The sequence below is a fragment of the Metopolophium dirhodum genome, chromosome 5 (assembly GCF_019925205.1).
Source record: "Metopolophium dirhodum isolate CAU chromosome 5, ASM1992520v1, whole genome shotgun sequence".
NCBI classification, from domain to species: Eukaryota; Metazoa; Arthropoda; class Insecta; order Hemiptera; family Aphididae; genus Metopolophium; species Metopolophium dirhodum.
This window is the reverse complement of record NC_083564.1, coordinates 14,793,140-14,806,408: the sequence shown is the minus strand read 5'-3', so window position 1 is coordinate 14,806,408 and position 13,269 is coordinate 14,793,140. Positions and strand designations below refer to the sequence as shown.

At 32.3% G+C, this 13,269-nt stretch overlaps 1 protein-coding gene across 1 annotated transcript in view; it reads left to right on the top strand.

Moving 5' to 3' along the window:
• The first annotated feature begins 7,818 nt into the window (after positions 1-7,818).
• LOC132945002 (uncharacterized) overlaps positions 7,819-13,269 on the top strand; it is a 28,672-nt gene continuing 23,221 nt past the window's right edge. Inside the window, exons 1-4 of the mRNA XM_061014600.1 lie at positions 7,819-7,939; positions 8,409-8,483; positions 9,116-9,163; positions 9,316-9,351. Coding sequence (XP_060870583.1) covers positions 7,855-7,939; positions 8,409-8,483; positions 9,116-9,163; positions 9,316-9,351 — 244 coding nt within the window. The 5' untranslated portion in view covers positions 7,819-7,854. The remainder of the gene's footprint in view (positions 7,940-8,408; positions 8,484-9,115; positions 9,164-9,315; positions 9,352-13,269) is intronic.

The window sequence follows — 13,269 nt, the reverse complement described above, 5'->3', positions numbered from 1 at the left end:
GAAACACATTACTGGGATTTCAAAAAGACCGATCGGTGTGGTTACAGCTGTCTTCGGTATGTCCTGTTTGGCGATAGGTATCCGGTAATATGCTCGAACCAGATCGAGCTTGGTAAACACCGTGTTCCCTGCCAGATTCGTGGTGAAGTCGTGGATGTGAGGTAATGGGTAACGGTCCGCAGTACGACCACATCTGTGCTGGAATCCGAACTCCTGCCGTGCGATGCGGTGTCGGTCGGGAGGTAGGCGGCGCGGTCGCGAAAATAACGGCGGGATGGTCGTGTGGAGCTTGTGTTCGATTCGATGTAGGAACTTGTCTGGACGGTGACTCACGTGTGACACTCGGGAAACTTTTTAAAATATCCGACCACTTTTAAGGTAAAGGCACGACTTTTATAGCGTCTACATCGGTATTGACGACGGAGATAGCTTTGACGCACTTGCTGTTGTCACAGTCGATTAGGCGCTTGCGTTGTACGTCGACTAGAAGGCCGAGGTGGTGTAAAAAATCTGCGCCGATTATCGGTCGAGTGACGTCCGCGGTCTCGAACGTCCAAATAAATTCGCGTGCGAGGCCGAGTTTAAGGTGCAGTTCTCTTGGCCCGTATGTCGCAATTCTGGTGCCGTTCGCAGCGTTCAACACAATGTCCGATGAGCGGCGTGGGCCGTTGCCCGGTGGTATGACGGAGATTAAAGCTCCCGAGTCAATGAGAAAGCGTCCACCGGAGCGGACATCGGTGACGAACAATCTGTACGTGTAATGAGCGGCGGGAGGCGAGTCAGCTTCCGTCGCTTCCGTCAGTTTTCTGACTCGTATGAGCATGGGTCACGGCATGGGTCGCGAGCTGGTCGGTGTTGTGTGGACACTAATGCGGCAATCTGTGCGGTGAGCGCCGTAATCGCGTTCTCCATTGAATGCAGGCGATCAGGTTCATGCAACACGGCAGCTAAATCGTGGACGGCGCTTGCGTCTGCGACTCGGTCAGTACGTTCCACAGACCAGAAACGATGGCAAGGATGGTTGGTGAGAGTTTCTGGAGCCAAAACTCTTTTAACGTCGACTCGCCGGTTCCATTTGGTACAGCGGAATATTGAACGTCGGCGCAGAGTAAATCTCCGATGGTGCGAACACCATCCTCGTCAAGTGCGGCGAGCACGTAGTTTACGCGTGACAGATCGGATCTAAACTAACTTATATTTCAGCTAGTGAAATATAAGTTAGTTTTATTGACCACCCTCAAGCCATAAGTACTACTGTTGGGTAGTTCCTTAAAATCATGTTAACTCACATTAAAATCACATAAACACCGCATATATGCCTATTGTAAAAAACCTTACAGATTGTATATTTTCTAAATAAATGTTAAAAAAAAAAAAAAAGTTTTATTGATCAGTTAATAATTCAGTCAGTACAAATAATAATATTATAATGGTACAAAAATGGCGTTTCAGACGCGAGTATAATTAAAGTTGTTTTAACGCGATATTCGGGCGTTACGTAATCCGGACAAAAAAGCGCAATGCATGGACAACAACGTACGTCTGAAAAAAGATAGTGCGTGCAATATACAGTGTTGATGGAAAGAGAGGGGCGTGGAGCTGGCGGCGGCTGACGCACTGATACCGCGGTTACATTGATGGTTGTTGTGGGTCGCCCCACATGGTATTGTGGTGATTAGGTTTTTGTATTGTCGTTAAATAACTCTGATTGATTATACATATTGTAAACGTTTTTGTCAACATATTTTACTTAGCTGTAAATTATTATATATTTTTTTGTATCGTCTTTGGTCGCGTAACGACGCGCCTCCACAAGATAGTTTACTAGTTGGTACAGCGGACGACTTATATACAGGACGATTCAGCATAATCAACACAATCTACAATAATCCTTCAATCAGTTCAAACCTACGCACACCGAACTACATAAGGAGTCAAGACACATCGAGAATTCATCAACACAGCATTCCTGCTCACACCACGGACGAAGTCATCGATACAACGGCGAAGACACTCGTATACGAAGCGGCAACCGACGAGCGCAGCATCCCCGCTCATCCAACGGACGAAGCTAGTGACGTAGCGGAGAAGACACTCGTTATACGAAGCAGCGGCCGACAAACACAACATTTGTGACCACATCACGGACGAAGCCATCGACGCAGCGGCGAGAACACTCGCTATACAAGATGGTCTCAGGCATTGACGAACACGCGCACAGCTACTAACGTTATTAATGCGCTTACGGTCGATCTACCATCGAGACTAAGAAGAAACGGTTCATTTTAGAACCACCAATATAATCTACCACCCTCAGTGTGCCTGCTCAGGTATCACTGTGAGACTATTTCGAATGATCGATACGTCAAATAATAAAGTTAAAAACACAGTATACAAAAATATTATACAAAATAATATAGGTAATAATAATAAAAATTATCAAACAATAATTTATTAAATGTAGGCACGAGGCATATTACACATAATATATTATTATATTATAATATAATATACTTATTTGTAATTATATATTTATAATGTGGTAAAATAATGTTAATTAAAGATACCTACAAATTAATGTTTAAAAAATATTTGTTCATGTTGCATGTGGTTGTGAGTGATATTGTAGTCTGGGGATTTATTTTCCGGGGATTTTTTTTCCGATTACCCTATTTATTTTGTCATGAATTATACGACCGGGTTCGTATCGTCCGTACGCCGCCTTCGAGTTTTCAACGCGCTACATAGATAAGCGCACGGCGGAAACCGCGCCACGCTACGTCTAATCAAATCTCGATATTGCTGGCCGGACATTTACAAAGACATCACGCGATGGACCCGGTGCTGCGAACCGTGCAAACGCACTCAGGTACATAAACACACCGTTTCCCCGATCACGCCTTTCGTGCCGCCCGAACGACGTTTTGGACACATTCATGTCGACCTCGTCAGACCTCTGCCGCCGTCCAACAATTGCAAGTACCTGTTCACCGTCAGCGCCCGGTTCACTCGCTGGCCGGAAGCCTGGCCACTCGAGAATATGTCAGCTCACCCAGTCGCACAGTTGCTGACCGTGAATTGGATCGCACGATTCGACGTTCCGGACATCATCACAACGAACCAGGGAAGACAGTTGTTCGAATCCAACTTGTGTCGTTCTCTTTTTTCGGCATTCCGCATACAACACTCGAGAACTTCACCTTTCACCCTCAGTCGAATGGTTTGGTCGAACGTTTTCATCGAACGCTTAAGTCCGCGCTCACTGCACACGAATCGACGCAGTGGTCAACGAAATTATCGATCGGCCTCCCCGCACTACGCAACACAGTGAAAGCCGGCTTCGAACACACTCCAGCCCAGTTGGTCTACTTCGAATAGTTCGAAATGTTTCACGCTGCGCCCGCAGACCCTCCACCGCCGGACTGGTAGCCACGCACCGCAACTACATGGCTGAGTTACGTTTCACCCCAGGTATCGACCACAGCACACGACGTCCTACGTTCGTACCAAACGATCTCAGCCAGGTCAGTCACGTTTTCCTCCGAATCGACGCCGTCCAGCCGCCGCTCCAGCCACGATACGTGGGGCTACGTCTCGGTTCTCCAAACCGACGACTCGACCATAATTCACGCATCTTAATTGTTATATCTCCGCAATTCCGCATTATTATTATTTTTGTTGTTCATGTTAAAATGAATAATCAACCATCAACACATCGTACTTACCTTTTCTAAAAAACCTTCTGCTATTGGTAAAAAAAGTGGTGTTCTACCGGCACCTCGTACCACGTTACGGCCACGGTATAACCACACCGGTAAACACCACATTATTAATAATAAAGAGTATTCTTTATCTCGATGGGTTGCCCAACGAATCATGATAAAGTTTCTACCGAAATCACTATGAAAATCAGCTGGAAAATTCAACACTTGTATGTCGTAGTGGCTTTATACCGCACTGGCAATAAATTCGTAAATTCTGCTTCTATATTGGAACACATCATGTCGTAAGCGCTTTGGTGAATATTCCAGCTGTTCTTGTTGTTTAATATGGTAATACGGGCCCTAAGTATACAAACTAGAATGAAGATGATTGTTATTAAAATCCAACACTTACAATAATAATATGGATCTGTTGGAACAAAACATTACAATGGTAAAAATTAATAATTTTGAAGTTAAATTATTTGTTGATCTGATAAAATATTTTTTTTTTTTTAAATATGTTTCAACAAAATTTGAATTTAATGATATAATAATTTGATTGTATAAGAAAAACGATTCTGAGCGATAACGATCAGTCAGCCTATGATAATACCAAGTAAATTTGATGATATTATTGTGAATAAAGTAATTTATATATGTATTACCTATTTACGTGAAACCTTGTTTTAAATTTTCAATCCTTAGTTATAAAAGTTGAACATCTTATAAATTTATAACTACAATAAAATTATTAAATTTTAAATTTGATAAATTTGGTCAAAGTTCGAACTTTAAATGCTTATAAAAAATATTTTTGCATATGTATTTTTAATATTTTTCAATTGCTATTGTAACAATATATCAGGAGCCTTGTATTAAAGTTTCACGCTTTTTGACCAAACTGATATAATTTTATTGACAATTATTATAGAAACAAAAACTAAAAAAATGGAAACGTAAAATGTCCTTAAACAGCTCAAAATAAGTCAAAATATTTGGAAAATGTTATGGTGTATAGAAAATACTAATATAAACATTTAGTCAATTTTCATGTACGTATGGTCATTTGTTTTAGAGTTGCACCAAAAAACAAAATTGATTTTCTCAAAAACCGATTTTGTGTAAAAATTACCTTTTGTCCTAAATTTTTCTTTTGTTTTTTACGTCGCGTTAGAAAATAACTAGAAAATTTTAACTTCTGACCCCCAAAGTACTAACAAGATTCACATTCCTCTTAGAAAAGTTACTGTTGAAGAAAATCCAAGCACTTTTACTGTCCTAAAAGGTGATAACAGACCCAAAAAAAAAAATAAGGAGACCAAACTCATATAGCTGCCCGTTCATAAAGTGGCCGGACATAAGTCGCACGGTTATTTTGCATCGTTCGGGTATTATGTACGTTTTTCGACTTAAACAAGATTTATTATTCCTTACAAATACTTAATGATCTGTGATCATTTGTGACTATGGATTTTTAATTTTTTCCATCTGCTTTTGAAACAATATACTATAAGCCATAGAGGCTATATTAAATTTGACTGAATGTTTATATTAGTATTTTCTATACACCATAACATTTTCCAAATATTTTGACTTATTTTGAGCTGTTTAAGGACATTTTAAGTTTCCATTTTTTAAGTTTTTGTTTCTATAAATATCAATAAAATTTTATTTGTTGGTTAAAAAGAGGTGAAAATTTAATATAAGGCTCCAGATATAATATTGTTCTAATAGCAGTTGAAAAATATTAAAAATACATAAGCACAGTTTTTTTTTATAAGCTTTTAAAGTTCAAATTTTGACAAAATTTACCAAATTTATAATTTAATAATTATTTTGTAATTAAAAATTTATAAAATGTTCAACTTTTGTAGCTAAGGATTGAAAATTTAAAACAAGGTTCCATGTAAGTATAGGTTATATGTAAATTACTTTATTCACAATAATATCATCAAATATACTTGGTAATATCATAGGCTGACTGACTGTTTTCGCTCAGAATCGTTTTTCTTATACAATGATATTATATCATTGAATTCAAATTTAACACCATCCTTTACAGTAACCCACTTGTAACCTACAGTACAGCAGAGTGACATCCACTTATCCACTTTTTTTAATAATTAATATTGTCAATAATAATATGATATTAAATGGGTAAATATTTGAATGATACGAGCTTAATAAAGTCTACTAATTTGATTATTTTTGTACTTAGTCATTTGCTCTCCTTATATATTCTCCTTTTCTATATTGTGTTTTGATTTTTTGGGTAGATCTCTACTTCTTATTTGAATGTATGTATTAGATTGGATTTCTTTGAGAGCATCAATAAAATATAAATATTTGGATGTGATATATAACATAAACTATTCAGCTTCGCGTCAAATGATTCACAACTATTTGTTGTACGATTAGATGTTGTCGAAAATTCAGCCTAAATATTAGGTAAATCAAAAAACATTTTTAAAAATTACTTTCCTCCGTATTTTGTTTTTTATAATTTGTATTTAAGCCATAAGGCATAGTATTTTTTTCCACCAATTTTGTCCTAGGTGAAAACGACAGCCTTTAATATTAATTGCTGGCCAAACTTGTTGTGCGGCATTATGTATAGATTTTTCAAATTCAATAAAAATATATTTTGGTGAACTTTATCTAATTATTAATACGTGACATTGGTGTGTTTATATGTTCACATTAACTAATGGTGCACGACTGTACATACATAGGTAATTTTTAAAACTTATCTAATAATACAGGGTGATTTATTAAGTGTAAAACACTCATTATCTCAAAAAGTATTAATAATTTTGAAAATATTTTTTACACAGTTTCAAGTTGTTAAAAAAACAACATTTTTATTAAAAAATAATATTTTTAAATATTTTTTATCCTTATATTTTTTTAAGTTTTTTACTTTTTTGAATGACAGCATAGAGTGTCAATTTCATTTTCCCAAGCAGAATATTTTTCTAAGTATTTTAATACATACATATCGAATTTAGGACGAGTAGTTTATGAGTTATAAGTATTTAAGGTTTAGACAAGCGGAGTAGTGGTTTTCCACATTTTCGGGGTAAACCCATACCACTCCACTCCGCCCAACTAAACTTTTAATGCTTATACCTCATAGAATACTCGTCCTAAATAAGTTTTTATGAATCAAAATATTCTGCTTTGGAATATGAATTTAAAACTCTATACCACCATTCAACAAAGTAAAAAACTTAAAAAACTATAAGGATAAAAAATTTTTAAAATATAATGTTTTTTGAACAACTTGAAACTATGTACAAATATTTTCAAAAACATTAATGCTTTTTGAGATAATTAGTGTTTTATGATTTATGAATCACCGTGTATACGAGAGACTCAATTCACATCTTTTGAAAAACAGTAATTTAGTTTGGGACTCAATTTACCTACGCCCTTTACCAGTATGGTGTTTTATGCGTCATAGGTTGGTAACCTATGATACATTGCCAGGGCGTCAGTAACCATAATGTTTCAAGTAAAATAATAAATTGTATTAACTTATTGTAAGCTTGTTGCATGATATTTTTTTTGTGTTATAAGAACAAATAACAATACCAGTTGAGTAAATTATACAAACCTATTGAAACCTACTACTACGACTTTTATTTTTTGGAAACCTGTGACACAGTAACTAGCAAGAAGGACCTTGCTAAGATGGTGGCGGGGGGACCGGGTTACCTAGTTTTCCTCTTTTTTACTTTTGACTCCTCAAAGTAGAAACCAACTAGATTCACTTCCCGAACAGAAATAACACTAAAGTTGAAAAACCAAATAGTTATTTCTACTATATAAAAATATTTAGACACAAAAAATAAAAACAAAAAATTGTAAAATTGATACATTTATCGGAACGTTCAGAAACTAAAAACTTAAATTTATGTTTTGATTTGGCATACCTACAAATGTTATTCAATTGCGTCTTTTAACCCTCCACCTTTTTTTACATTGTTTACAAAAAAACAAATATCATATAACGCCTGTATAGTTTACACAACTGTTCTAGATCTAAGACATAACAAAATATATCGTAACCAGTTAACAATAAGTTGATACAATTTAGTATTTTACTATTGTTCTTACACAAACGATTACGAAATTTTCTTTCATTATAATGATTTTAATTTATAGTTTATACATTTTTGTGATAATCGTTAAGGTGTCCAATTCAATCAACCAAAATTATGCTGTGATTCCTTGTAATAAATTTTATTTGATATATTCAAAATTGTATTCTTATGTTTTAAATAATATTGCCTTGAAATTAGACGCTATAGATTCTGAGCGGAGTTGGCAAATTTATTAATATTTGATTTTACAAATAATGTGTTTTTTTGTGTCTTAAAAGTTAAGAGGACGTGCTGTACCATAAGCTATACAAAAAAAACCTTATCTTGAAAAAAAGGCCAGTTTCAATGAAAATAAACAGTGGGTGATAGGTTATTGAAATCTATATCAATTGTTGAGACGCCAACGAGATAAAATCAAATGAAACTAGCCAAATGATAAGCAATACAATTAAAAGAGATTTTTAATAAGAGATTTAATAAAATACATATAGTATTTTTATTTTACTAAAAATCATTATAACAATTTTTTCCAGGCTATTAATTATGATTACTAAATATTATTGGTATCTCATTTATATTTGAATATTTTTTTTTTTAGATGATTATTGCTTTGAAGATCTCAAATATTTTGACGGCTGTAATTGTTACGAAAGATATTTGTCTATTCATCTATGTTAGTATTTCCACGTGCCTGTACATATATAAAATAATGTTATAGCTTGATCTTATAATTTAGACATTTTTCATAAATTTCAAGAATTTTCATTTTTGTTGACTATAATGATAAATTAATTACCTTATAGATCAATTGTTCTTATAAAAATTTGTTTATTCAATTAATTTTGGAAAACATTGTTTTCTATATATTAAAAGTTGCTTCAAATTATCTCTAGTATCTTTCAAAATTATTAACAAAATATGAACTCAGGTGAAAAATGATTAAAGGTATTTTTAAACTTTGAAAAATAAAATAACTATTTTTTATATTTTTTTTAAATAAAATTCATGCGTCCATTATCTTCCTATTGCTATAACATTTATATTAATTATTATTGTTAATAAATTAAATAATATAAATATTTTTTAATGAATTGAAAATTAAATATAATATAATTCCACTTAGAAAGGTTAAGGTTATAATAAGACATAAGCTGTTTTATTTATATATCTATTAAAAATTTATTTTTCATTTTGTTTGACACTTGCATTTTTAAACAATTTGATAACAACCAAAATATGTTCTAATAGAAACTTTTTAAAGTAACTGATCACCGTGCATTCTATAACAAAATATTACGTTTTTAGTCGATTCGCAGCTATTGGACCCACAAGATATTTTTTTATCATCATACAGTAAGTTATTTTAACTTAATATTACATACACAATGAAATGAAAGACACATAAATTAAGTTTTTAAAAATAATATAGATTACAAAAATGTCATATATAATATATTATGATAATATATAATAACTATACACTACACACGTGTCATTTTGTGGAGGGGGGAGTGGAAAGGATAAACACATCCCCAGTAGAGGTAAGTTAAACCCACTATACCATTTTTATTTTACAAAATAAAAAAGGTGGGTAAGTGGATATCGCTCTGCTGTACAGTAAGTTACAAGTGGGTCACTGTAATGGATGGTGTTAAATTTGATTTCAATGATATAATATCATTGAATAAGAAAAACGATTCCGAGCGAAAACGGTCAGTCAGCCTATGATATTACCAAGTATATTTGATGATATTATTGTGAATAAACTATAAAGTAATTTATATATAACCTATTTACGTGGAACCTTGTTTTAAATTTTCAATCCTTAGCCATAAAATTTAAACATTTTATACATTTTTAACTACAAAATAATTAATAAATTATAAATTTGATAAATGTTGTCAACATTTGAACTTTAAATGCTTATAAAAAAAAAATTGTGCCTATGTATTTTTAATATTTTTAAACTGCTATAAGATCGATATATCAGGAGCCTTATATTAAAATTTCACGGTTAATTACCCAATAAATAGAATTTTATTGATATTTATAGAAAAATAAATAAAAAAATTAAAAACAGACAATGTCCGTAAAGAGCTCAAAAAGAGTCAAAATATTTTCAAAATTTTATGGTGTATAGAAAATACTAATATAAACATTCAGTGAAATTTTCAAGTATCTACAGTCATTCATTTTTTAATTACAATAAAATAAGAAAATTGTTACATGAGAAATCGAGTGAATATCAAATGTTGTAAAAATATAAATTTCAGACGCTCATAAAAATTTTAATTAAGTTTCTTGACATTTTTTTTTAATAAAGGTAGGCAAACTTATGAGTAATCTTATACTACATTTTCAAATCTTAGATTTAAAAAGAAAATTTTTTATGAATTCTCAACTCAAAATAATTAGAGCTATAATAAGGCCTTCTATTCTTATAATCCTAGGCCTTCTATTAAATTTTCAAGCCTTTTATATAAACAGATAAAATTTTATTGATATTTATAGAAAAAAAAACTATAAAAAATGGAAACCGGAAATGTCCGGAAACAGCTCAAAATATTTGGAAAATGTTATGGTGTATAGAAAATGCTAATATAAACATTTCGTCAAAGTTTCATGTACCTACGGTCATTTGTTTTAGAGTTACACCAAAAACCAAAATCGATTTTCTCAAAAAAAGATTTTGCGTGAAAATTCCCGTTTTTCCTTAATTTTTCTTTTTTTTATCACGTCGTGTAGAAAATTACTAGGAAATTTTAACTTTTGACTCCCCCAAAGTACCAACTAGATTCACTTTCCTATTAGAAAAGTTACTGTTGAAGAAAATCCAAGCACTTTTACTGTCTTAAAAGGTGATGACAGACACAAAAATAATAAAAAAACACACATCATTGTAAAATCAATACATTCATCGTTCCACTCAGAATCTTAAATATTTACTAGTACCTATACTAGCACTTAAGTATTAGTTTATTACTAATAGTATTCATTATACCATTATAACTTCTCTTTATATAAATAAGACTAGAAACACTAGAGCCATTGTATTTATATTATCATTCATATTCATACCAACATAAAATTGTAAGAAATTACGTTTAATAGTTTATAAGATTTACGCGTAATGTATTCCAATTTAAAGAAAAAATAAAATACTTGTTTCTCATCGAAAAAATAATAATATTCATAAGAACAAACATAATTGTAGTACCTATCGTAAAACTATATCCACATTAAGAATCATACATTTTGAATACCATTTTTTTTTTATTCATGATACAGGTTATAAACTTGTGAAAAAAAAATTAGTTACATCTTATAAATAATACAATTATAGTTCCTTAAATTAACTATTAAGTTGTACATATCAATACATTTTAGAAATGTGATGATTTTGTTGGTTTTGTTTTTGGGTTGGGCTGAGGGCTTCGAAGAGGTTGTCAGGCATTTCTATACTTATTAGGCTTTTTCTGGTATCTGTATGGTTTCGACAGTAGACAAGGGTCAAGGAGGTGCTTGACTGTGAGAGGTTCTCCACAGGTTTGACACATTACAGGATCTTCTCTGCGCATAAGATGCCCATGGGAGATCTTTGAGTGACCTATACGTAGTCTGTCGATAACTACTCCATCGTTGCGACTTGATGTATGGGGTTTGGGCCAGTATAGTATACGGTAGTATTTTTAATTTACCTTAGTTTATTATTAGGTCTACGCCGCCATCCAGATTCCCATAAATTGGTACATCCAATGGATGTCAATGAGTGATGAGTAGGTGCGTATTTCGTTCAGAGGGTTATTAACTGTTTCACGAGCTACTTTGTCGGTTTTCTCATTGCCATCTATTCCATAATGGTCTGTTGTCCATGTAAACCGTATGTTTTTGTTGGCTTTTTCAATGATTATTAGTTCAATTACTAGAGTGCTTAAGTGCAAGTTATACTTCACATTGTTAAGAGGACTGAGCGAATCTGTACATTTGTTAATAGTTGAATCGGGCAGTTGAATGGCTAAATAGACTCTTTCGAGGAGTGCAAAGTATTCCGCCGTATAGATACTGGTAGTTTGTACGATAAGGATTGGTCACCGTTTATGATAGCGATCTCTACACTTTAGTTGGTTTTGGAAGCGTCTGTATAGATTTGTGGGTTGGATCGAGAAGAGTCCATGATTTCATGGAATACATTTTTAAATATAATATTTAACGTTATTTTTTACAATAATCTGCTAGACTAGTGTCCACAAGAAAGGTTGGCACCACACTACATTCTCGTTTGAAAAATACTATTTTTATAAAATATTTTACAATTTTATACAAAATGTTAACTATGAAAATGGAGGGATTTCATCCCCCGTATCACCTAACCTCACACAGAGACTTCCGAGTATATTAATTTTACTGGTACTGATTTACGATGATAATTCATATTGATTGGTTCTAGTTTCATTTTGACACTTACTTATCTACTGCATATAGAAAATGTTATAGTTTTCTTAATAAACATTGAAAAATATCGGATAAAGTAAAGGACGGAGTAAAGCGTGGAACCTTTTATTTAAATATATTAAGGTAACAATAATAATTGCACATAGTACACGTGGGTCACTGTAAATTATGGTGTTGAATTTGAATTCAATGATATTATATATTAATATCATTGTATAAGAAAAAGAATTCTGAGCGAAGACGGTCTGTCAGCCTTGGATATATTGATATTCTTAAGTATATTTGATGATATTATTGAGAATAAAGTAATTTATATATACCTATTAAGGTGGAAGCTTGTTTTAAAATTTCAATACTTAGCCATAAAAGTTAAACATTGTATACATTTTTAACTACATAATAATAATTAAATTTTAAATTTGATACATTTTGTGAAAATTCAAACTTTAAATACTTATAAAAAAAAATTGTGCATGTGTTTTTTTAATATTTTTCAACCGCTATTGTAAAGGAGCCTTGTATTAAATTTTCACGCTTTTTGGCCAAACTAATTTTATTTTATTGACAATTATAGAAAGAAAAAACTAAAAAAATTTAAAACTAACTGTTTCCGTAAACAGCTCAAGAAGAGTCAACATTTTTCCAAAATTGTATGGTGTATAGGAAATGAAAATATAAACATTCAGTGAAATTGTTATGTATTCAAAGTTATTCTTTTTTGAATAACAACAAAATAACAAAATCACTACATATGAGAAATCGAGTGAATATCTAATGTTGTAAAAATATGACCTTCAAACGCTCATAAAAATTTAATTGATTTGCTTGTATACATTTTATTTGTTTGTAAGGATAGACAATGTTATGAGGAATGTTGTATTACATTTTCTAATCTTTGATTTAAATAGAAAATTTTTTATGAATTCCTAACTCAAAATAATTTGCACATTTTCGTGAATTTTACGTATTTTGTCAATATTTGAACTTTAAATGCTTATTAAAAAAAA